Source organism: Agrilus planipennis, unplaced genomic scaffold, assembly GCF_000699045.2.
Source record: "Agrilus planipennis isolate EAB-ADULT unplaced genomic scaffold, Apla_2.0 scaffold143, whole genome shotgun sequence".
Taxonomy (NCBI): Eukaryota; Metazoa; Arthropoda; class Insecta; order Coleoptera; family Buprestidae; genus Agrilus; species Agrilus planipennis.
In genome coordinates, this window is record NW_020438887.1 from 277,684 (window position 1) to 304,093 (window position 26,410).

The following is a 26,410-nucleotide window of genomic DNA, read 5'->3' on the forward strand; positions in this document are numbered from 1 at the left end:
ACAAGTTCGACCATGCTGATGTATTCTTCTAAAACTATGGCTAAATAACAAATAATTTAATGTAGTAATGAGTAAACAATACAAATAATTAGGACTAACGACTTATGCTAATACAATCTTAATTACCAATTTTCATTAGGCAGATTTTTTGTTGTAGTTATTAAATTATTATTGCCTATGTTTGTTTTTTCTTTTTTTCTGGTAGAATCACTCGGCGGCATTATCCGGTACCCGGCCGGATCCTTCGGGACATCTCAAGTATATTAGATTAAAAAAATTGTACATAAGTTTACAGAATCCGTATCTAGTTGTCCTATAATTTTGTAATTTTTCATAATAATCTCATAAAAACTTGAAGGCAAGTAGCTATTTTATTTTAGTAAACACATTTTAATTTATTGGAGAGAAGGTAGCAATAGATGGGCCATCATACTAACATATTATCCGTTATATGTTCCTACAGACTAGCGGATCTGGCAAGCTTTGATAGTATTTGACGTCTTACATGACATTTTAAGGAAGAATGGCCATTTGTTTTATTGTCTGCGTTACTCCATCTATTTTTTCGAAAAAATTGTAGGTGGGGACTGTTGTGTCTGTCTGAGACCCAGACAGCATCGCTGCCTTCTACGTTATTTTTGGCTCCGTCACCGCGTGCATTTCTATCATTATAAAAGTTAGTGCAAATCAAATCCCATTCCTAACCCTATTGGGCAAACCAACACGTAATCATAATAGTTTACTCATATTTTTATTTCTATTAAACTAAAGAAGATAATTATTTTTAAACATTAAGTATCTCGTAATACTCACAATTCCCTACTTTATATTGTAATATCAAGATTATAGTCGGTAGAGATTTTTAATCATTACGCCTAAGGTTCATACATCTTAAGAATCCAGAAAAATTANCAATCGAAAAAATTTCCATGCTAGCACAATAAAATCTCTATCCTTTCTAGTGAAGTACAAAAATTATTGGACTAAAATGGATTTTGTCAATACATGTTTCTTGTACTCATTTTATAGTGACGAAATTGATGATTTTTCTGTCCATCTATTGGTGGAAGTGTTCACTGTTACTTTTTATAAAAGAAAACCGGAGTTTTTTAATAAAACTAAATGATTGGCAGGGCTAAATTCAATGCATTAATGAATTACTTTTTTGATTTAATTTTACGCACTACAGATAAGGGAAAAATTGTAGCCGCTGTCACTCCCTCGCCCGGAATCGAACAGGGGTCCCTGGTTTCACGCACCAGTACTGTACCACTAAGTGCAAGGAGGTGACAGCAGCTACAATTTTCCCCCGTCTGTAGTGGGAAAAGTGAATTCAAAAAATTATTCACTAACGCAAGGAGTTCTTTAGTCATATAACGTTCCAGCATTCCAATTTTCTAAAAAATTGTAGTTTTTGTAGTCAAAGTATTACGAGCTGTCGATAGCACTTACTAATTGATTTAAGTTTCAAACTTTTCGGAAATTTCCAAGTAAGAAACATCGAAGTAGTTTATACCTACTCCCACTATAAGAAAGTTTTGAAACAGTTGAAAACTTGCCAGATAGAATTCGAAAATAACCAGGTAGTTTATAAGAATCAACAAATAGTTAATTTACGAAAGTTGATCGGAAACTCTAAAATATGCTTGAAGGTAATCATTTAACCGATAGATAATTTTTGAATTCGTTAATTAATCCTCGCAAAATTAAACAAGATAGCAAATTTTAAAAAAGTATCTAGCCATAATATGAAAAAGAAGTACCAGGTAAATTATTATTATACATAATTATAAATATTTTTTTCAATTATTCCAAGGTGTTCTAAATGAATTTTTCTATAGCCCGTATATACCAAAGTTTTTATTGAAAAGCCGTCTTCACTGTTCAAATAATGTGTATTGTTTCGCTATAGACAATGGCCATTTTGCTGTAGAGAATTAGTCAAGTAATTTGTGGGTTTATTACAGAGTTTTTTGTGAAAAATATTTCGATTATGGAGAGTTTACAACATACTTTTGAAGAATAATTTAGCTGCACCGGCCATTGGATTTTAGTAGAATGTTATTATGCACGAGTTTGTGTTAGGTTGTTACTTAACAACCTGTTATTTTGTAACTGTTACCCAGAAGTAGCAATAACAATCGGTTATACATTGATATAAAAGTTAACAAAAACACTCATATGCAAGAGAAGATAAAGTAGAGAAAGATCAAATATAAAGATAACAAACGAAAAATTAGAAGTCAGATAATTAAGGACGGAAAGAGTAGTAAGGGTATAAAGCAGAGGATAGCGCAGGGTCGAGTCGCCTTCAATAAAAAGAAGTCACTTGTATGCTTGCAAACGGTTATTTTAGAAATACGAAAAAGATTGTTAAAGGTGTATGTATGGAGCGCGGCGATGTACGGGTGCGAAACATGGACGATGGGCACGGCGGAAAAGAAAAGGTTAGAAGCGTTCAAAATGTGGTGTTACAGGCAAAGGATGCGGATACCGTGAATAGAGGTTAGAAGAGTATTATAAAGAATAGGAGAAAAGAGGACTCTATGTAAATCAATAAGAAATAGGAGAGACAGGTTAGTAGGACACCTTCGTAGGCATGAAGGTCTAGTCAGAGACATATTAGAAACAGAAACAGGAGTTAAGAGGAGTAGAGGTAGACCTAGATTAAATTACTGTTCGCAAATAGTCAAGGATAGGAAATGTTTTAGTTCTAGGGAACTGCTAAGATTAGCTCAGGATAGGAAGGAATGGAGGTGCGTATCCAACCAGTCTTAGGACTGACGACTTTATGATGATGAGCTGATTTTCAACAGGAGCACAAAACACTGTGATCCAGCCCTAGTCTAAAAGATGAGTCGATGAATCTCAAAACATGCGACTGTTATTTTTAACGTGTTAAAAACAGCTGTTATTTAACATAACACTAACAGTTATTGAAAAATAACTGGTTTGCCCATCACTGGTATGAGTGACTTATTAGCCGGCCGGTGCCGTAGATAGTAGTGCGCTTGTGTGGTGTACGTCTAGTTCGGCGTATGGCACAGTGCCAAATGAATCACACGGCGCGAAAACAAGACTTTCCTTTGCCAACGTTAAATAGATACTACAGGATAGGTGGTATAACCTGGGGCGAACGCTCGACGTCCCACGCTCCTATTATTGTCACTTTTACTCCATAAATTCAATAAATTACTTCGAGCTTTTGATGACCGTTTGTACTGCCAAAATTATCTCCGGCACTTTTTCAGGCTGAACGATAAAAGTTCTTCAAACAAATCGGCATTGCCGTTTAAACAAATACGTCTCAAAAGTATATTGTTAATCTTTATAATACGAATACGGTAAATTAACTTTTTTGTATTTCGATCACGATTTGTATTTTAAAGTCCACGTTAAAGATAGTGGTGGTAGTTGATAATAAGGATATTATGGATATGAAATTTCGGATCTGGATATGAATATGGATATATGAATATGAATTATACCGATTTCAGATAGGACATTTACTGCCTGTTATTTGATATTCCTTTCCTGTATTCCTTTTACAAAACAACTTTGGTTTTGTCGAAGCTGCCTAAGAAATGGTGATGAGAACAAATATGTTCTAAATCGCGATCTACGTTCAGTCATTTCAATAAATCACCAACGAAGAACTTAATGCTTTTTAATAAAATAGTATTTAATAACTATGGTATAGACATTTTTTTAAGGGTAAGATCGCCTTTCTTTGTTATAAAAATCCCTAAAAGAAGTGTGAGAAGTTCATGATATGCCTGCTCTTTTACATTTAAGTTATCGGTTAAGTCTTAACCTACTAATATAATTTTGTAAGCAGGGGTAGTAAACAGGTTACTAATTACAATGACTAAAAGACACTGGACACAGTTCGTTTCTGATATATACTAAACTGATTATCTAATAATATCATAAATTGATTACCTATTAATACCATAACTGTATATTTAACATTTATAACCCTGAAGGTGCCAAAAATATCTATATCATCAGTGAAGAATTCTCGTCAACACCTGACTAAATTGGCAAAGATCGTCCAATTTTATCATGCAAAAATTATTAATTACCTAACAGGTCTTGACATATTCAAAATTAAATTATAGAGGTAGCGATAATAACTTCTTATTATAAACACAGCGTATGCTATCAATAACGATACTATTATTTATGAAAAGCTCCCTACAACGTCAGCATTACTTAAGCTTGATTGGTTTGCCGTGAGGCGCATATACTCTTTAATTCTCTGTAACGATGTTGTCATTATATATAACGAAACAATACGCCATATTTTGGAAGTGAATACAGAATATATGAATATGAAAGTTTTGATATAGACAATTTGGAGTTTTACGACTACAAATCGAGTATAGGGCATCTATAAACCAAAGTTAATAATGTCTGTGACCAGAGATGTGATTTATTTGAAATAATTACATTTAAAATGGAAATATAAAATAAAGAAGAGATCATTGGAAATGGATAATCTAAAATATTGAATCGATATAGTTTTCCGTGTTCAGTGTCATGGTCCATAGAATTTTGAAGTTGCAAATTGATATCAGCAGCTGCCAAATCACCACTTTTCATACCTTTAGCAAGGAACTACGAAATTCTATTAATTACGCCAAAACAGCCCGTAAAACAATATCGAATTGATATGTGTAAAACAGAAAACTACAAGATATTGTGATGTGCTAATAAATGCATATAATCCAAAATTCTTAGAAAATGATTCGTAAAACTTCACTTATTAGATGAACCCAAAGCTAAAGAAACTATGGATTCCATTTCTTTTTTTTTTACAATGTGTAAAAGATAAGAAACAGAATGGGGTTGTAAATATTTTGATATAAAATGATTGAATTTGCAACCCTATTTTGGCTCTGATCTTTTACGCTAAGCAAACTATTTTGGCATCAGTCTTTTTTTCCAATTAAAACGGTTGTCAAAGGCAAATAAGGAAGCATATAGAAGAATTATTTGTTGCTGAACTGAAGAAACTATAACATAAAGATAGAAAAACTATATCTCAATTACTTCAAACAGAAAAATATAAATCATATTCAATTTTTCTAGCTGGTGATATAATGCAAACACCACTATTAGTTTAGAAAAAAAGTCCAATATTTAAAAAATGAGCAAATGCCTGGAAGGTTTTCTTAAAAAATATTTTATACTTCAGTAAATGTAGAAAATTATTTAAATGGGTAACTACAAGAAAGTATTTATTTAAAAAAAGGATTTTGAAAATACGTATTTTGCATTTGGCATTTGAAATGCAAAAGGGAAATCTATTTGGTCTTTTACATTTAAAATAACAAATCAAAAAAGTATTTGCATTTTGTATTTAAATACTTTTGCACATCTCTATAGTTTACTCATGGTAAAATTTGATAGTGTATATAAAAGAATCTGAAATCTATTTTACTTAAAATCGGTTAGATAACTGAATATTCCTTATCTTGGTTATTAAAACAACAGTACTATTAATAGTTGTTCTGGTTTTGGAAAATATACAATCCAAAATCAATCCCGTAATACCTAAAGTATGTGTAATNTGTAATATTTTAACGAGGTCGTACAGATACACAACAAATTTCACCTTGCGTCCAAAATTAAAATAGTTATTTATAAAAAAATCTTGAAATTACTCGCACTTTCATTAAAGCGACAGTACCGGATTTTCGAATATTTTATGTACCAATATAAAGGATGATTCATCAACGTAAGTAAAAGATGTCTAGGTGTAAGTAGGTATTTTTATTTTAAAATAGTTGGGTGGCTTCCGTTTGCCGAAGGGATCTGCTTCCTTCTTTAAAAATACTTGTACGCTGTATCTCCAAAGTAGTCGATCACTCTATTTTTAATAGACTTGTATTTTGGGGAAAGGAAACTGAAATTTAAAAAAAATGCTGTACTTAACGCACAAATACTTTCAGCCACGTCAGCTATTTATTTCTAAATAAGATCCGCATCCAATTTTATTGATTATTATGACATTAATATTTTAAAACAAATCAAATCTTTAGTTTTTTGTTCTGATGTATTGGTTGTCATCATCAAACGATCGCACTCTCCCATCTTGAGTCAGTTTTCGCATTTTCCTAAAACTGGATAGGACATTCCCCATCCCTAACTAAGCAACTATCTGCGAGCAATAATCTAGTCTAGGTCTACCTTTTATCTCCGTTTCTCTTAACTCCTGTTTCTACTTCTAATAATATATCTATAAGTGATCCTTCATGACTCAGAAGGTGTCCCATCGTCCTATCTCTCCTTTTCCTTATAGACTTCCAAAGTGTAATTCGTTCTCCTACTCTTTCCAATTTCTTATCATTCCTATCTCTTTTTGTCCACGGTATTTTGATCATCCCCATATATACATTATGTATATCCATGATTTCAACAATATCTAACTTTTAAATAAATCGAACAAATTTTCTTATACTTATGTATATATCTCAATTGCCAATAAGTCAATCACTCTGAAATTGTAGATTAATTCAACATTAAAAGAATGACTCCTTTTTTTAGTAGGTACTTCATCAAGGTTAACCTTAAAAGTACAAAAATTTTTCGGGTGTCGTTTTCAATTAATTTCTAAATTATAGCTTATATTTCATTCTGTTGGATCGTCGGTCTAACCGAAGGGCGGAGAAAATTTATGTTTTTCAAAACCAACAATCATCGCCAACAAAAAAACCTTTTTTTGTATACGCCTACTTTATAAAGGCAAGGAACTTCCGCTGTTTCAGAACTTACATGTACGTACCTACTACCTACTACCTACAGGTGCAAGTGAAAATGTCGGAAAAAGGTCAGTGCTTTTCGGTTACAAATTTATGAATGACGACAACTTTGCCAAAACCCACAAAAATACACCTACTATATTATGAGAAATTGACAACACAACAGGTGCTAATAGATGATCACCAATAATAACTTTATGGCAATCAAAACTGAACAAGTTGAGAAAAGATAAAATTTTCATTATGTAAAAAGACCGTAAACGGGATATTCTAATTATAAAAGAACAAATGTGATATTTTTAGTATAACGGTGTGTGTTATCCTAATTAAATAGATAATATCCCAAATATTTCCTTGACGTTTGGAAAACTTCTCAGTAATAATTTCGGTTTGGAGCGTACTACAAATTCTCTATTTTAAACATTTGGATGGATCATATATGATGCGACATACGGTTTTCAAATTTTTTTAATTAATTGCTTAAATAAAACGTTTATTATACAATCTCCTCAAAAATTATGGTAAGGAAATGATAAATTGGTGTGATTCTCTCAAAAATTTCGATAATTATTAACCTACTAAAAAAAAAGCATTCTCATTTCGACTTCATTTGTTTTTTGTGTAGGTATGTTACGCGATTTTTTCGATTGTGAATCGATTTTAATTAGATAAGCTACACTGGTTGGACAGGCACCTCCACTCTTTTCTATCCTGAGCTAATCTTCGCATTTCCCTAAAACTAGAACAACCCACATCTTTAACAATTTGCGAACAGTAATCTAGCCTAGGTCTACCTCTACACCTCCCAACTCCTGCTTCTGCCTCTAATATGCCTCTGACTAGACCTTCATGTCTGTGAAGGTGTACTACCAATCTATCTCGCCTATTTCTTATTGACTTCCATAGAGTCCTCTGTTCTCCTATTCTTTCTAATACCTCTTCATTTCTAACCTTTTATACCCACGTTATCCTTAAACGTGGTCCCATTTAAATTAAAAATAAATATACCTCTAGAGTGAAAAATTAAGGGAGGAATGACTTCCATTTTTAGTTTTTTTTAGTGTATGTTCGTACGTATAGGCAAAGCTTTGAGAAAATAGATTTGAGAACATGATTATCCTTTTTATAATTATAATGCAGTGAATACGAACATAGTGAAACTATGACGATGACGTATGCACACATTCTAGAACGCTGCGAGATCTCTAAAAATCAGGCATACACACTAGTGGAAGATAAAAAATTATCCTTAGCAAATAAATGACTACTACAGTTTCATTAATAACTATTGACCAGAGTTTGCCATCTGTATAATATCTATTTCACGTATTTCCGGCTGACGTTGCACAATCTACAGGGAAATTTATACACATTTCCTAAAAATTTCAGACATTCCTGAAATAAAAATATATGCAATACAGCGTGGTACAAGGTAGTAAAATAGTTTTATCGGCACTTCGCCTTCTTAAATTGACCCTCCTGCAAATACTTTATTGTCGCTTAATGATTCAATTATAAACTGTGCCAGTGCAGTCAAGTCAGTCATTTCCACTGCAAAACCAGCAACAATACGGAAGAAGGCTATTTTAAGTTTTGAGGCCACCAGTGAAACAACAAAAACAATAACAACTCACCTATGAATGTAGGTAGTTGGGCATTTAGTTAGTTCTTAAGACAAATTTGTAAGTATACGATCCATTTCGGAGAAAATTATATCGCGGACTACTTTTTATTACTCTCAATTAGGCAACAGAGTCCCTATATTTCACCTGTGAAATGTCACGACAAATTAAAAATAAAAATGTAGGCCGCATATTTTCAGATCTCGGCGTGTTATTTCGTATCTTATCCAACCTAAATAGTATATCTATACATATATGTAATCCTCTACATCTTTCCACCACGTTGATTTAAGTAACTATCATACAAACGGAAGAAGTGTGTCAAAATCAAATGGCCACATCAGACACCTGCGTTAGTAAATTTTAGACGGTGAGACTCAGCTAATATCTGATTTACTGGTAATGACACATACATCAAAAACTATCCGCTTTTAAGAGAATAGTAGCATCATGTTCTAGTAAAATAATTAAAATATCACTATAATTTCATGGGGTAAAGGTACATACATATCATAATATTAACTGTTTGACTAAAATCACTTAAGAAGTCTTAAAGTTGAGTGGTTTGTGATGGTTTCGTCAATGTGTAAAATGTTCGTAAAATGTCACAATATGGTTGAAATAAAATGATGAAATTTATTTAATGAAGAAGAATCTATAAAAACTACTAGACGTGGATCAACATTAGGGACTTATTAGTCCTCATCAGCATGCCATTAACAATCTTGCTACATCACCGACCAAATCGATGTTGTTTCGTAAAATGGAGACAATAATGTAATATCCAACACCACTCAGTATATTGCTATCTAGTAATATTTACTGCTAACAACAGATTTAGCAATATTTAATTACTTTTCTGTGAAACGAACACACACAAACACTTGGGCTTGGGAAGATGGCATGAAAAGAGGGAAAATGGAAGACGGGGAATAGCGAGACGGAAAACGGTGGTACATGAAGGATTACAAGAAAACGGCCGGAATAGCTGTAATCAACTCGCTTGATATATATATAATTACTGTTCTAAAATTAAAAATCACAATAATAAATACCATTAGAGGGTCGAAATAGTTTCTACACGTTAATAAGATACTTTATGGCAGAAAATTATAATTGCGTCAATTGAGTCAATCTAAACTATCCTTACTTGCTACACTCAGAATCATTAACAGGAAGATAAATTTTCCGATATCAAATAAGAGCCGTACCAATTCCTTAATATTAGCCTGTAAGGATGCTGCTACTATTGTATAACTAAGTGTGTTAGTTGTTATTGAATGTGTAATACTCAGTTGGCTAAGAACGAGATTTGATAACTTGCACGCGCAAAAGAAAAAGGTTGTTGATGAAGCAGAAGGTAACAATCGGTGACATTTGACTTGTTTGCCAAATAAAAAGATCGGCAAAAATCATATGAGGATGATAAACATGAATTATATCATTATTAAGCGTCTTGCTATTTTGCTGCGTATCAGTCCAAGTATTAAATTAGACTACATCATATTTTTGATATTAATATGCTAAGTTATAAATAATACCCAATAAAATTGTCCAAATGGTTTGATCTACAAATAGCAGAACAAAAAATTAGAACAAATAAGATGATGTGCCAAATGGTAAATTTTAAGAATATCTAAATTAGGTACTTGAATAATAAACATCGTTTGACTTACAAATTTTCATTTTTTTTTGTGGAAACCCCCTGTAACTCAACGTAATCTAACAAAATGTATGCACTTTTCGTTAAACGAAAAATTAACTTTTTGCAAAACAAGTTTTCTAGATATACCCAGATATAATACAAACAATGCACAAACATATTAGAATACATTTCATTTTTACAATTTTACTTCTTTTTGATTAGGAATGAAGCGTCACTTTCAGAGTTTACCTAGGCGCTATTAACACTAGTTACGCCACTGTTAATACAGGACAATCTTTATTTAACGATACATTATTTTCCCTTTTATTTTAACAGTAATTTACCTAGTTATAAAAGTGTTTCGGAAATTTTCTATCATCTTTATTACGAATAGAATACGGTTCATTTTTACAATTTTACTTCTTTTTGATTAGAAATAAAGCGGCACTTTCGAAGTTTACCCTAGGCGCCATTAACCATAGTTACGCCACTGTTAATACAGTACAATCTTTATTAAACGATACATTATTTTCCCTTTTATTTTAACAGTAATTTACCTAGTTATAAAAGTGTTTCGGAAATTTTCTATCATCTTTATTATGAATAGAATACGTTTAATTTTTACCATTTTACTTTTTTTTCGATTAGGAATGAAATGGCACTTTCAGAGCTTACCCTAGGCGCCACTAACCCTAGTTACGCCACTGTAAATACAGTACATTCTTTATTTAGCGATACATTATTTTCCCTTTTGTTTTTACAGTAATTTGTCTAGTTATAAAAGTGTTTCAGAAATTTTGTATCATCTTTATTATGAAGATCTAAAGACAAACTCCAGAATTATTTTCTAACGTGAAAAATGTTAATTTAAAACCCGAGTGGAGTTTTTCAGCGTACAGCTGCGGTGTTAGGCATAAACACACCTGAATAACCTTCGGGCTACTATTTTTGTGAGTCCTTATCCTAGTTTTCGTCACCAGGAACACTTATATCTATCGCTATACTTACATCATCTACGAGCGCTTCTCAATAATTTAACGTAAATTAACTTTTTTAGGCGCATAACAAATTTAATTTTATACCTTGCTTTGATGTCTCTGTTACAAACAAACAAACAAACATAGATGATAAACGTAGCCTTTACTAACAAGAATCCGTTTTCATTCACAAAAAATTAAGACCATGTAAGCATTTGTTCATGAACAATAAATCACCAAGTATGACGATAGATACTTGATATTATTTCAATTTTAAAATTACCCAAAGCGGAACCATGAAAATGTTAAAATTGACGAATTCTTAGGCTATATATGGTGGCAGAAAATGAAAAATTTGAATTAAGAAAACACTTGGCAATTCTTTTCCTAGTATAGATTACAGTTCAATTTTGCAAGATTATCAAAGTGAAGGCCGCAAATTCGATGAAGTTGTTGTCATTTACTGTCCATTTACAAAGAACAGAACTGTACACTAATGTGTTATGATATTTAATTAAAATCTCGAAGCACAATTCAAACTAATATTTTCATACGGTAACTAACGTAAAATTCTGCGGTTAATAAATATCTACGGTAAAAAAAAGTATTTGTATTGGCAAGAAGTAAAGGCTCGTTAATGATCTGTTGCATTATGAACGAGATGTAATCTTTTAATACAAGTGCGTTTTAAAATATGTGTGCACCCATTAACATGCTGTAAAACCACAATTTTAACGGCTTGGAAGTTATAAAAATTAAATATAAATACGTGACACCATTCATCGTGGGTACGTGTATGAAACCACCGAACGGTCTTATTTTAAAATAAACTTAGCGCAATCTAGCATGCACTTTATTTTGGAAGGAGGGAGACGGGTAACATTTTGAATCTCTTGATCCACATAATCTAATAAAATGTCTTATATACGAACGCTCTTTTTTTAATTGTAACTCCTTTGGGAGTAAACTTTTTTGTAACACGTTACTAGGATGTTTGATAATATACCTTTACCTTTAGCAAAGAGATAAAATTAAGTAATAATTAAATTGAAATCTGCTACCAATTACCTTCTAATGGCTTTAATTAATCAATTACTGTAGACTGAATAGGCGTTACTCATACAATGTAAGCAAGCACTAAGAAAGAATTTTTTTAAAATTTAACCTCAAATGGGTGATATGGGGATTCAAAGCCTAAACCGCTGCCAGAGCACAAATGTTAGTTAGACAACGATCAAACAGGGGTTAAAAGTTTCATACACAATAAAATTATAAAAAAATGTCTAGGGTTAAGTGCTACGTACTAAAATAAGGACTTAAGATAAAAGATCAAAACGATATAGTTGCTAAATGGTTATTTAATAAATACGTAGTAAATAGTCATTCAATAAACATCATTATATTTCATTTATAAGGATGAATTCAGTAAATAAAATTTGTAAAATTAATTCCAGCATAGCAAAGGTAAAAACACTCACATATGCTGGACGTTTTATCCCCTAAGATAGGCAACCAATGAATCATGTATGTTGAAAATTCAACACTATGAAGATGGTTAAATATTTACTTATGATTATCACGAAATATTAATCATCAAGTAAACGAAATTACTTAAGCTTTTTATTCTATTTATTTACTTTTAATTTCTTTTAAAATTGATTGACAAGTACCTACTTCGCAATATGAATAGGGTAATTAGATTTGATCTTTTCTACAATAAAACCTATTTTTATGGGCCATCTTATAGGTTTGTGTGATAATAAGTCAAAAAATCATGAAATACAAATTCCGAATAAAAATAACGTAGCCTTAGGTTAGAAGCGCCTCGAAATCGTTAGACTTGCAAAAATCGAATGCCCTTAAAGACGATGTCTAGCCATCATTATTGGCGCATTTAGAATTTAAGTTATACAAAGCGTATTCAAACACAGAAAAACTAAAGGCCCGTTAAATACTTTCAATCTTACTCATAATACTGACCTATGTAAATAACTAAATTCTTCTAAAATAGCCAACCAAACTGATAGAGCAGGACCGGATTTCACTTTATGCGTTGTAACTCTCAACGAAGAAAATTTAATTCTAAACAAATACCTATATGAATGGGTTATAGAAGTTGTCAAATTGGATTTAAATTACAAAGAAACGCTAGTTCATTATAACCAATCGTACCTTCTAACTTCTTGTTCAAAAACGTTCGCTCTAGCCGATCGTTCGTTATAAATGTATTTGTTAGACACAACTACGAAATAATGCTTGTTTAACTGAAAAGTTTTGTTCTTTCTGTTCGTTAATAATAAACACCCAGTATAACCAGCGTTCACTACAACCTAGTTCCACTGCATATACAAATAAAGTGTTTTACCATTTTCAATCATTCTCAAAAGTTGAGGAAGCTTGAAAACGCTTCTGATACATACATACATAAGTCCTTAAGAATTTAATAAATACGTAAATTCGGTCAAAATGCATACTGTCATACCTTTTACCAAACGTACCATTTAATGTGCAGGGTGGTCCGAACTCCATAATTCATACAAAGTAACAGGGCCATTAATGGCCTATAATTGCAGATTCTTACCAGATATACGATTAAGATATACCGTAAAATATCAACATATTACATCCTCAGTGGTTCATAATTAATAGTCGCGTCAATCAAACAAAAAATAAAATAACCAACTAAATTTAAACGTAATTTTAATAAGCGAAGATTACGTAAAGTTTACTTATTTAATTTGTATTAATATTAAAATCACTCTTTGTAAAATGTACTTTATGTTATATGTAGATTATTTTCATGAATGAAACAACAAAAGCGTTGCTTTCTTTATAGTACTTACGTACTTGCTGTTAATATCGTTGCTAGTATATATTTCATCAGGTTTCTAGTTATTGTCATTACTGTAATCACTAGAGTTTTCTATAAACAATAGTAAACGTTCAGGTTTAAGTAGGTTTAAGTAGTTAAAGAAAAAAAAGGTTTATTTACACCTAAATATTTCAAACTATGCCCACATGTCACACGAGAAATTAATAAAAAAGATAAGGCTATCAATACTTCTTCTGAGAATACCCATGAAGGATGAAACAATTAATAAGAGTATAATAAAGTTCATTCGTTATGGATTTCACTTTCCCTAAAGACAATAAGACATGTTCAAAAAGATCAAGATCAAAATCATAGTGTCGTTATAAGTTCGAATACGAAAACACCAGAGGCAACGTATCATTTTTGGGAAATATATTTTCAGATCATTCCAAAATGTAATCCTCATCAATTTGTATTGTAAGATTATTAATTTAATTTATGGAACCTTGAGATATGAATTAATGGGTTCCAACTTGCTCAGGTTATTATGTACATTATGTATTATATTTAATCGCACAATGACTGCATAAAACACTTCTGAATGCCAACTAGTACATTATTTGTTGAACGTACTATACATCGACTATCTGTTTTCTTGAAGATATGCTCCCTTATCCTGCATGATCTCTGATCTACAAAATTAAAATACAATTCGCCACAACACGCCGCCACCGTCACTGTAGATGTTCTCCACCTGCATTCCTAACTGCATCTCGGTGCATATTTCGGCGGCATTGCTGCATATTTGGCCAGAACTATTAACGAATTCAATGGCATTGTTACATCGAACTTAGTATTCTGCGCGCGTGCTACCTTTGAAATACATTCCGAGAATTCGCGTTTTAATGCCTAGCCGCCACACATCCACCCCCTTTAGTCCACTCTTTTTCGCCAAAAAACACGCGTTCAAAGCGAAGCCGCCCGTTTAGGGTCGTTTGCCTTAATTAAATATAACACAGGTACCTATCTCTAGATTTGATCGAAATCGCTACGGTAACGTAAGCACGTATATAACGCAATAGGGTGCAAAAATGTCTACGAATATTAAAGTAAGGGTATTAGTCTCGAAATATGCATGGTATAGCTAGTTCAAAATCTAATGGACTTTCACAAATCTCACAAACATTTTGCCAAATTTGTACCATTTCTAAAAATCCATTTACGTAGTAACAATGCTGATAACAAGTTGTGCAGCTGAAAAAGCTTTTTCTAAAGTAACATTTCTAAAAAATAAGTACAGATTGACATGAGACGCTAGCAAAATGACATAATCAGTTACTTATGGAGAAGCAATTAGAGAATATACCAGGCTACTAGATCTAAATGTAGAAGACAGTTTATAGCATAAAATATTTTTACACTATTAAAACTGCATTAATTAATTAATTAATTGTACCTACATAATTCTTATAATTCGTCCTCATCATAGATAAGCCCTCTAAAATGCAATCAGCATCAACTCCCTAAGCCCTTAATAAAAGTCACCATACGTCACTGAACGCTTTTGTTATATATATATAATATTAATNATATATAATATTAATTTAAATGTTTATGTATTTAGTAGTATATATAGTCATATAAATATATTCTTAATTAATATATGACCGTAGTTCCTATGTGCTGGAAACGGAAGATGTGTTGTTATAAATTGCAGTTTTTTGTTTCAGTGTTGAAAGCGCCGAAAATTCCAGCAATCGTCAACAAGACGCCTAACCTGAAGCCCGGAAAGAAACTGCGGCTGGTCTGCAAATTCCGGGGATTTCCAACGCCAAAGGTACTTTGGCGTAAAGACGGACACATGCTGCACCCAAACGCGCGAACGCGTATCAGTTACAAGAGGTAAAGAAAGCATTATTTTCATGTTTATAAAAGACATTTCGTTTGTCACAAAAAAATGACAATCTAAAGTTATAATTATGGCCTTGTAAGTCGAAATGTGGTTTTAGACTTACGTGGGGCTCGTTTGTTGCGATAAAAATTCAACTTTTTTAATACCTATGTACGAATTTAAATATTCGGTAAAGGTTTAGATGATGGACCCCACCCCCGATGGGGGGATTGAAAGAGGAGGTCTTCCCCACCACTGTACCATAAAAAGTTCGTGGCGGTCTCACCCCCATAAAAAGTTATAGGGGTTCAAAGTTAATAAATATGCCAATTTTTATACATTTCCAGGCATGTAAATATTTATATAGTCATTCTTAAACAATATTCAAAGGTAAAACTAATGAAAAATACATAAAAATATTGAGAAAGTTATATAAAACATTATTTAAATATCTTTATCAATAGGGTAGGTTAGGTTAGGTTATCGGGTTTTGTTCAAGTGACCACCCTCTTTCGATCCCCCACCTCCACCCGCTTGAAAATATTTTTTTTATTGAATTTTATTTGAATTATATTGTATGAAAATTGTCAAAATAATCAACTTAACCATAACGTTTTATGGGGGTGAGGCCGCCGCAAAGTTTTTATGGGGTTTTACTCAGGTGACCACCCTCTTTCGATTCCCCCTACCCCCACCCCCATCTAACTCCCATAACTATTAATGGGGGTGAAACCGCCACGAACTTTTTATGGTACAGTGGTGGGGGAGATTCCCCCTCTCGATCCCACCCACCCCCTTCGGGGGTGGGGGCCTTCATATAGACATTTACTAAATATTCTGCTAATAAAAGACGATTCTTACATTTTCCCAAACTATTAAGAACTGAGGAACTGAGTTACCCGGTGGTAACAAACTGAGCAACAGCCAAGTCATATTATACACTATTGGCCATTGGGAACCGAAGATAGGGATATTGTATCTGCCCGCAAGCGAATTGTAAATGTCCCGCGTGAACCAGTTTCAAAATTCTCGCCAATTTGAAATATTGCTACCACAAACTATTCAGTATTATGAAACTAAAAATAGATTCTTATCACAGTTGTTTGAGAGCAAATTTCAGGGCTTTGAAAGTACAAAATAAAATTTAGCCACAACACTATCTCAGATTAGTTCCCAATACAGAATGACCCAAGTAGTCATGTTAAACGCAAGCAGAAAGATACAGAACATAAAAAGCTATCCTTTTACATTACACTTATTGAGCTTTTGCGACCTTCGACGTACTCATATTCTATTCATGACAATACAAAAAATAATAATAATTTCTGAGCAAGATAAATGTCCAATTTGATTACTGGCATTTACTAAAAATACAATCTAATTTTAATAACCAATTTAAACAGTTAACGGGCTTTGAAGCATTTTTTATGTATTTTGTATTCATAATAAAAATATTAGAAGTAGATTTCAGATGTACTAACAGATTCTTACGTGTTAATACTGTGATTAAATCGTGAAAACAAACACGTTAATTTACTTCAGTGTTTATCAAAGTTTCTAAAGCAAATTGCCTTTAGAACAAGAAAGTAAACCGTAGATATTTAGCAGTTATTGAAATTTAAAATTGCCAAACAGGCAATATGTCATTAATATTAATAAAAGTAAAAAATAAAACTTCCAAAGTACTTCTAATTAATAAATAACATTAAGTTCTTGGTCAGTAGCACTCCATATACAGTTTTGATAAATGGCGTGCTGAAGAGATCTATTAAGACGGAATCGCAAAATTGGTAGGTAACCTGATGCGTCGTAAATTCAATTTGTCAAATAGAGTTGCAATATGTGCAGTAGTCATCTACTTGAATTTTAGAATTATTGTAACGGGGAGAAATCCCAGCAAAGCGTTTGTTTTGGTCTATACGTAGATATGTGAATTTGTTAGACGTACAAATTAGAAGATAATGTACATTTCCATTATGTAATAATTCATGCCAACAGCCGTGTCGTTTCACTTGTGCTAGATTTTGAAATTAAAGTAGCTGGCGCCAATTCAAGTTTGTATCTTTAGAAAATACAGAAGGAAGGTGCACTTTATGTTTAATTAAAATTTATTAACGGAACTTTGGCAACTACCTGTCTATACTTAGTTCATTTTTAATTACCGAAGTGTTTATTAGAGATAAACAAAAACGCCAGGGAAAAACGTCTCCATTATGAATAAAATAAAATATAAATGCCATGGATTAATAAACAAAGAGCTCATCAAATTTGTTTATGTTTCAACATAATTTTCTAGAAAACATATATTTGTATATTTGACAGAATCTCACGTTAATATAATTTAAAAAATCTCACATTCGAAAGAGAATTTTGGCCAACAATTTCGCAAAAAATTGTATCCATGTAAAAAGCCAAGTACAAATTTAAAGCGCTCCTAAGAAATCGGTAAAAAAATATTGAATCCCTTCTCCCTAGTCCTGCTTAAGTGATACTTGGACGCCCTCCAAGCAAATACTAATACTTACAAGTAAGATAAAATCCCCAACTGAAGCACCTATAGTTGAGACATTCAAAATTGGCATAGTCCGCAATAAAACTGTCGCATTCGCTTTCTTCTTTCAACTTACTAACTAGACTAGAGCGGTTGCTTTCAGAACGCCTACTTTTATTCACGACAGACGTTATAGGGAATATCATAATATAGAAAAGAGATGTCAGATAGGAATTGCAGCGGACACTAATAAAGAAAAAGGAATAGCATTATACCAGTTAATGTGTAACAGAAAGAGATGCAGACAAGCAAAATTTCGACATGTTGTCAGTATCAGACTTTAAAGAAAGTTCAACATTTTCAGGAATTTACGAAAGCAAAGTTATAAAACGGACCCTGACCTTTTGCGTAAGTAAACAACCCCAAACCGCTGCACCACTTAGTGTTATTCGTTTATCTCTTTTCATTTTGTCTGTACTACTCAAGCAGCAAACGACTACAGTCCCAAGTGGAAACAAGATAAAAGATACGTCCATTCTTACAGATTTATTACGGACTATGCCAATTTTGATGTTCTCAACTATAGGTGCAAAATCTAAAAAGTACGCCACTTTTCATGTTTGGAAGATGATTGTGAATAAATCAAAGAAAACGACGGCGGAACCATGGACAGCTACAGATCGGCATTAAATCGAGAAAACCATAAACCAGACGTGAAGATTAACGCGAAAAGATTGTATCAATTTAGCAATTACTTGTTTGTTTTGACTCGGCCAGGAAAAGAGGTTTTTTAAAACAGCCAAACTCTATTCTAAAAACAATTGCTTAATCGTGTCAATCATGTTGGAGCATCGAAATAAAAATAAATATGCTTATAAAACGAAATAGGTCACCCACTAACTACACAAATCTTTCATTCATTATCTTTGTTCCGACTAGGTAGTTTATAACTGATGATAAATCTAAATAATCACATTCGGACCTTTTTCGATTGCCTTTTTGCCGTAAAAGAAATAATAATTTTATAAACGATGAAAACAATTAGCCATCAGGCTCAGTCTTTTTTAAGAAGACTATCGACTACTTTATTTACTAAATTATGAAGTAAATCCAAACTTTTGAATATGATCCCAAAGGTACTTAATTTATTTATTATATTNTTATATAATGTTATTATACGATAGCATAAGTGCTACGTTAACATCACCAATGTTCAAACATTAGTCAGGGACCGAATTCTGTTCTTTTCATTTTATTTAATTAATTTTGTACAAAGTCATGTAGATATATTTATTTATTAACGCATCTTATACTCACAACAAATTTCAGAGATACCTACTGGATAAGGTATGACGATTTTTGTAATAAGACCGATCTGTAAATTATTTTAAATAAACTTCACATTGAATGTGAAAACACACAAGTAAAAGGAGTTTAATTTTTGCACGCCTCTATTAAGAAAAGTTACAGTATCTGAACCTATTCTAACGAAAAGTAAAAAAATAAGAAAAAAGAATAAAGGAAAAGTATTGTGTATTTGGAAATATGCGGGACTTCATTCGAAATTTTGAACAAAATTAAAAACCTCAAAATTGTATTCCAATTTTTTTTTTCACTTGTTAAATGAAGGAACTGTTTCTCTGATTTTTGGGGCGAAAGCGCAACCTTCCCTCTCGGGTAAGAAATCGCATTTACTTCTTATTTGTAGAAATATATCTTGAAGGTTGCTAAAATCCTTTCCTATAATATCGAATAAATACAATTTCTTACCCGGGGAATGTTTCACTTATTAGAAAAGGATTTTACTATCCTTTAGAATCAAAATCAAAATGCATCGTACTTTGGGTAGATATATGATAAAAATTAGTTCTCCAGGAAGATTAAGCATTAAGAGTTTACCGCCCGCGCCGACGAATGTCATTACAACAGGCGAGAAAGGACACTCGGTAGATAAAAAGAGAGAGATATAAAAAACAGAGAAAGTTTGTCTGACAAATTGTACAGATCAACCTCCCCCAAGAATAAAGGATAAATAGAAAACATAATTTTGTGTGTTACTTTTACGATTAATCAATAAAAATTAACCGGTTTAATTTTTTTGAACGATTATTCCTATTTTTTTCAGAAAGAAGACGACGCTAGTGATAAACGGTGTGCAGATGAAAGACGCTGGCGTCTACCAGTGCGTCACTAGAGGCGTCGACGGTAGAACGACGCACGCTAATGAAACGGTTCGGATATCAAACAGTGAGCAAAAACACGGTACCTTTCTATCCTTTTTCTTTCTACGATTAAGGAAAAGTTTTGATTTTGTCTGATACAACAATATGTCTGCTTACTACAATATTGTTCGTTTAAAACAATAATTTCGAAACGCTCTATTAAGACAGCAGGTAGAGTTAGTCTGCGACGCGCTGATGGGATCTAACGAGATCGAAATCGCGATACAGACCACCATGAGATTCTTTGTAATAATTTTCAAATTTTTTCCGTAAATGAATTTTTGTTATCTACTGAAAGTATTGTTATTTCAAAAAGTTTTCCATTGACTTCCTAGAAAATGCTGTACATCAATCATCCTTTTGATATTGCTATAAAACCGCAACTTTCTTTTTTGAGCGTAGATAGTAAAGTTTTACTAATTTACTAAGTTAATATTTAAAACGATTTGAAAAGGAGAAATCATTTCTTTTTCATCCCTCTTCAAAAAAATATTAAATCTATAGACATTATTTTAATTGACCTATGTATCTAAAATAAATTCAAAACTTTTTCTCCACTGACCCCAGGTCATAACATCTCGATTTAATTTTATCCAAAGTGATTAGTGAAATCAGATTTAAATCTTTTGGGACCAAGTACTAATATTTTTATTGTTTATCTACCTGTTTATAGTTACGTTAGTTAATTAAAGTTGTCTTTAGTGATCATCATAAGACTGGTTAGACACTATTGTCTTTAGTATTCAAAACAAATTTTATAAATCTTTACAACATATTTTTAAAAAGATAATCGAACATGTAACAATTGACTGTAGGAACTTTTTGGCAGTAAAAGTAGAAAATACTTTGGCTTTAACTTAATTATTATAAAAAAATCATCCAATTAATACAAATCTACTTTCTTTCAGTAGAGGAGTGCGAGGAAAAGTACAAAGAAAGTTTCTGTCTAAATGGCGGAACTTGTGTGATTGTAATGCCTGGTGAGAGGGGATGCTGGTAAGTATGTAGTTAAATTAAATTACTAATAAATACCTAAAATCGATTTGTATTGAAACAAAACGACAGAATTATTACCATAATTACGAGTTAATTTAATGAATTAGCAACAAAACACACTAATATACTTCATTAAAATCAATTTCTTTTGTATACAAGTCGAATTTTTTCACCAACTTCATTTTTTAAAAAACATTGTTATCACAGAGAGAAAATTAGAAAAATTGCCCATTAAATACACTCACCCCATTCTAGATGACGCAGATTTGAAAGGAGGGTTGTCACTTTAGTCCATGCACCTGTAATAAATAAATGCCTATATAAGTCGTACAAAACATAAAAATTTAATTAGTAGGTATAATGATAAAACAACAAGATATTATATTTACGATCTCTACAATTATAAATTTCTCGCCACCCCGATCTCATTTAATAATTTAACGCATTTCATAACCAGTAACGTAGTCTCACCATTTTTGGAAACATAAAAAAGAGTTTCAACACAACTCTTTGAGTGAATGTCACGATGAACTTTTTCAATCTTTTTGAATTTTCTTCTCACGAGTCACCACAATACATTTGTTCACGCACGCGTGAACCGTGTGACCGATCGTTTCGCACTCTTTAAAGCAAAACAACGACCTCCTCAGTTATCGTTAATACTAATATTTTTTACCGTTTATTAAGGAGTACCCAGTAAAGTTTGTACCTACTTCTTTGACACTTGTTTGATTTAAAGTGGAGATAAGAAAATTTTGTGTTGTTTTAAAAGGCGCATAATGAACGTTACAATTTTAATTTTCAGGTGTCCAGATGGGTTCACGGGCAAGCGTTGTGAAGAGAAAGATGTAACAAATCACTCCAGTATGTCATTTCCTTGTAAAGTAGGCGTAACTACGACATACTATTGCTGAAAAACATTAAATGACTAAAAAACAAAACAATACCGAAAGAATAGCAAATTCTGAGACTGTATTACTTGTTACTGTAAATTATTATTACTGTAAATAAGAATACTCCGGCTACGTTTCGTAGTCCTGTAATTAATTGTCTGCTACGTAAATTTATCTTACTCGAATTCTGTACATTTGTATAAAACATATTGATGTATTTTATAAGACTGTTAATTTTAATAAAAAATCGTAATTTTATGCAGTCGATACACACACACACACACACGCGCGCATACATGTTTATATAATGTTATTATACGATAGCATAAGTGCTACGTTAACATCACCAATGTTCAAACATTAGTCAGGGACCGAATTCTGTTCTTTTCATTTTATTTAATTAATTTTGTACAAAGTCATGTAGATATATTTATTTATTAACGCATCTTATACTCACAACAAATTTCAGAGATACCTACTGGATAAGGTATGACGATTTTTGTAATAAGACCGATCTGTAAATTATTTTAAATAAACTTCACATTGAATGTGAAAACACACAAGTAAAAGGAGTTTAATTTTTGCACGCCTCTATTAAGAAAAGTTACAGTATCTGAACCTATTCTAACGAAAAGTAAAAAAATAAGAAAAAAGAATAAAGGAAAAGTATTGTGTATTTGGAAATATGCGGGACTTCCTGGAATTAGCTTTTTTGTAAAATAGGTACGTAAACTCCATTTTGTACATTTGTAAAAATTAACAACAATTTCCAAATAACTTTACTAATCTATGCACTAAATTTACACAAGTATAATTATAAGTAGGTAAAATTGTAATTATTTAGATAATAGATTTGTTGTGAGTTGCAGATGTTTTACTAATATTTCCTTGCATGATTCGTCTTTCTAATACATATTTTTAGTCATTTATCGTCGTTATCTTTCTTCTTATATAATTTTTCTTTCTGCACCAATCGCACTAAACAATTTGCTAATATGAAACAAACGAGACATACTTATTAGGCATTAGGCATTTTATAAAACTTGCAATTAAGCAGCAAATTTTACAATATGACTGACATATTCAGAGACGTTTTGTCATACGCCTAGACGTTTTACAAAATGCGCACCTATAAACGCTTAGGCTTATTGCAACATGATGCTACTCTGAGGCATTGTTTTAATTGTATAATTTTAAAACGACTGAAAATTTGATAAATAAATTAACGTAATGGAGCGATGTTTGTTTGGTGCCCCAAAAAATACGAATATCACTCCAAAAAAATTCTTTCCATGTTGGATAAGGTTAGAATAAGTTATTCCCTTTTTGCATATTTTCAATTTTTCATCACCGCCCCATGCGCCTCCACCAAAATACCAAGAATACTTCAATTTAAAAAAAAATATGATAAACACCTGGTAGCATTGATACACTTTCTTATTTATGGACATGTATTGTTATATCATTTCCAGACAGACAATAACTAATAAAAGAAATTAAAGTATTTTTTATATATTACTTTATTATCTTTACTTCTAAATATAAATATCTCGGCTTTTTTGAACAAAATATTACACTGCTTATCAGAAAATTAAAAATTATTTCTTTTTAAATAACCCACAGAAACTGGAGAAAAAATAAGGTGACGGTGGTGATAAGGTGAAAACAAGGGTTTATAACTTCATGTCTCAGAGTAGTGACTTGTATAAAAAGTATAGATACTCAATATATCAATCGCAATTTATATACAAAATAATTAAACTACGAAAAGTGCTTTACCTGCTTTTTAAGTCACGTAAGGTTTATTAACTATTAATAGTAAGATTATCAAATCACATACATTCAGATCTTTGGTAAAAAGAATTGGGATAAAATTAGAAATAATAATTTTACACAAAAGTGATTTTAGTGATTCTAGTGATATTTTGCCAGAGATGTGTTTGTAGTTTTGTAATAGTGAAACAGTTTATTAAAAATAACATATGTTTGCAGCTGAAGATGGAGAATGGTCTACACCTTCCAGTCAGAGACCTGATTGAAAGTGATGTAACCTTTTGACGTGAAACGCAACTTGTAATGGAAGAAAATTGAAAAGGAAACAGAGGTCAGTAGCTAAGGTCAAAAAAACGGAATCCATACCAAAGAAATACAAATTATGATGATTTTGTTTTAAAAATTCTAATAATATTGTAAATATTCAGTTAAAAAAGCAATCAATATTATTTGTAAATATTGTTTTCAATATGTAAACTCTGGGAAAATGACTGCTTCCTTTTAAAAGTATATATATTTTTAATAATTTGATATTATTGTTAATCAGAAGGTGGTATAGAGACGAATAAAATAGTTGTTACTAAAGATGATAAACATAAACAAATGAATCAATTGCACTCAAGACTGACTATAATAANATTGATTTTCGCACTTGTCTTAATTTAGACATCTTTTAGACTGAATCTGGAGGCGAACGAACTATTAATGATTTTTTTTATCACACCTCCTGTAATAAGAGTGGGTGTACCTATATGTATATGTTCGGTTCAGAAGCAGTTGATTTTACCCAGACGTACCAAACTCATTAAATAAATACAGTATGTAGGTCTATTAGCTGAAGATGGATAAAAACCAATGTGCGCTTATAATCTTAAAGGTATCTCTTAATTTTGTCTTGTCCTATTTCGTGCGTCTTAGATAAATTAAATATAAAACCATTTCTTACACAAGGTGTATCGAAAATTAAATTAAATACAACTAATGTTGAAATATGCCCTCTATAATAAACGATAATTTATAGGTAATTAACTGTAATATATTAATTTTATCAGTTTTATCAACAGAAACAATTCCTGACTTTTTAAAAAAATATACTTCAATAATAATGTTTTCTATAATTAACTAAATGCTTCTGTCTATAGCAAAGATTACCTATATTGAATTTTACTTCATTCTTTATCTTAAAAGATATAGAAAATTTTGTAGCAGAAAAATTTGAATTCAAACTCGTTTGGGTTAGGTAAACAACCTGTAATCTTTTATAGAAAAAAGTGTCAAGTACGAATAAAAAAGTATAATTTTTATTAAATGCATAAGTTGCCTTAAACTTACCACAAACAACTTTTACTTGTGAGTTATAAAATTCACATTTACCAATAAAAACCAATCACTTGCTAATCACCAGCAGGCATCAATGAAGACAATTATCAATACGAACTCTATGCAAAGCATGCGATCACTTACAAATTCTCGTTTCGGTAGTATTTTTAGTGCCAATTTCAAAATAGCGGATTATTTGATTTTTAAATTATTGAATTTATCTTGGATAAAATAGCAATTTATTTAATAATAAATCCATTATCTATTGTTCATATTTTTATGACGTATTTTTTTGTAGTTAAATCCCACGGTATTTGGTACAAATGTTTTATTAGAAAATTTAAATTCAAAGTCTTTTAGGTTAGATAAACAACCTGTAATCTTTTATAGAATGATCGTGCTAAGAAGGAATAAAAATGTATTCGGTTTTGTTAATTACATAAGTTGCCTTAAACTTACCTCAAAAAACGCTTCTAATTATGAAATATAAAATTCACATTTACCCAGAAAAGTTAACCACATGCTAACCACTCAGGCATCAACGGAAACAATTATCAATGTGTACTCTATGCGAAGCATGCGAATATCACTTATAAACTGTCGTTTCCGTATTTCTTTTGGTGCCAATTTTAAAATATCTGACTATTTGATTCTCGATTTTTTTAAGTTATTTTGGATAAAATAGCGACTTATTAAATAATAAATCTAATTCTAATTAAAGACTTAACAGTACTAAGATAGAAAAGGATGGTTATGCACTGAATAAATAAAATGCACTAAATAAATAATATTAAAAATTAATCATTTTATGAAATTTTTTAATTAAATAGTACTTGCCTACTTAATTTACCCTAAATTAAAATATAGAGAAATTTATAGACGTCCGAAATAGGAACTAATGTGAAATTCAGATCAACATTATTAACTTAAAATTCATATATTAATAAATGTATAATCAATTTAGAAATTTCTTATTATGAAAATCTCGATGTTGTTATTAC

The 26,410-nt window shown here is 31.5% G+C and overlaps 1 protein-coding gene across 5 annotated transcripts in view; it reads left to right on the plus strand.

Annotated features, from left to right (window-relative positions):
- LOC108737447 (protein vein) overlaps positions 1-24,710 on the plus strand; it is a 79,688-nt gene extending 54,978 nt beyond the window's left edge. Inside the window, exons 2-6 of one of the 5 annotated variants that reach the window (XM_018470299.2) lie at positions 15,554-15,725; positions 20,331-20,467; positions 21,336-21,423; positions 22,229-22,287; positions 24,309-24,710. In XM_018470299.2, the coding sequence (XP_018325801.1) occupies positions 15,554-15,725; positions 20,331-20,467; positions 21,336-21,423; positions 22,229-22,287; positions 24,309-24,355 (503 nt within the window). In that variant the 3' untranslated portion in view covers positions 24,356-24,710. Of the gene's footprint in view, positions 1-15,553; positions 15,726-20,330; positions 20,468-21,335; positions 21,424-22,228; positions 23,825-24,308 lie in introns of those variants that run through there. The other 4 variants (XM_018470300.1, XM_018470301.1, XM_018470297.1 and 1 more) reach the window with 4 other exon arrangements.
- The last annotated feature ends 1,700 nt before the right edge of the window (positions 24,711-26,410 follow it).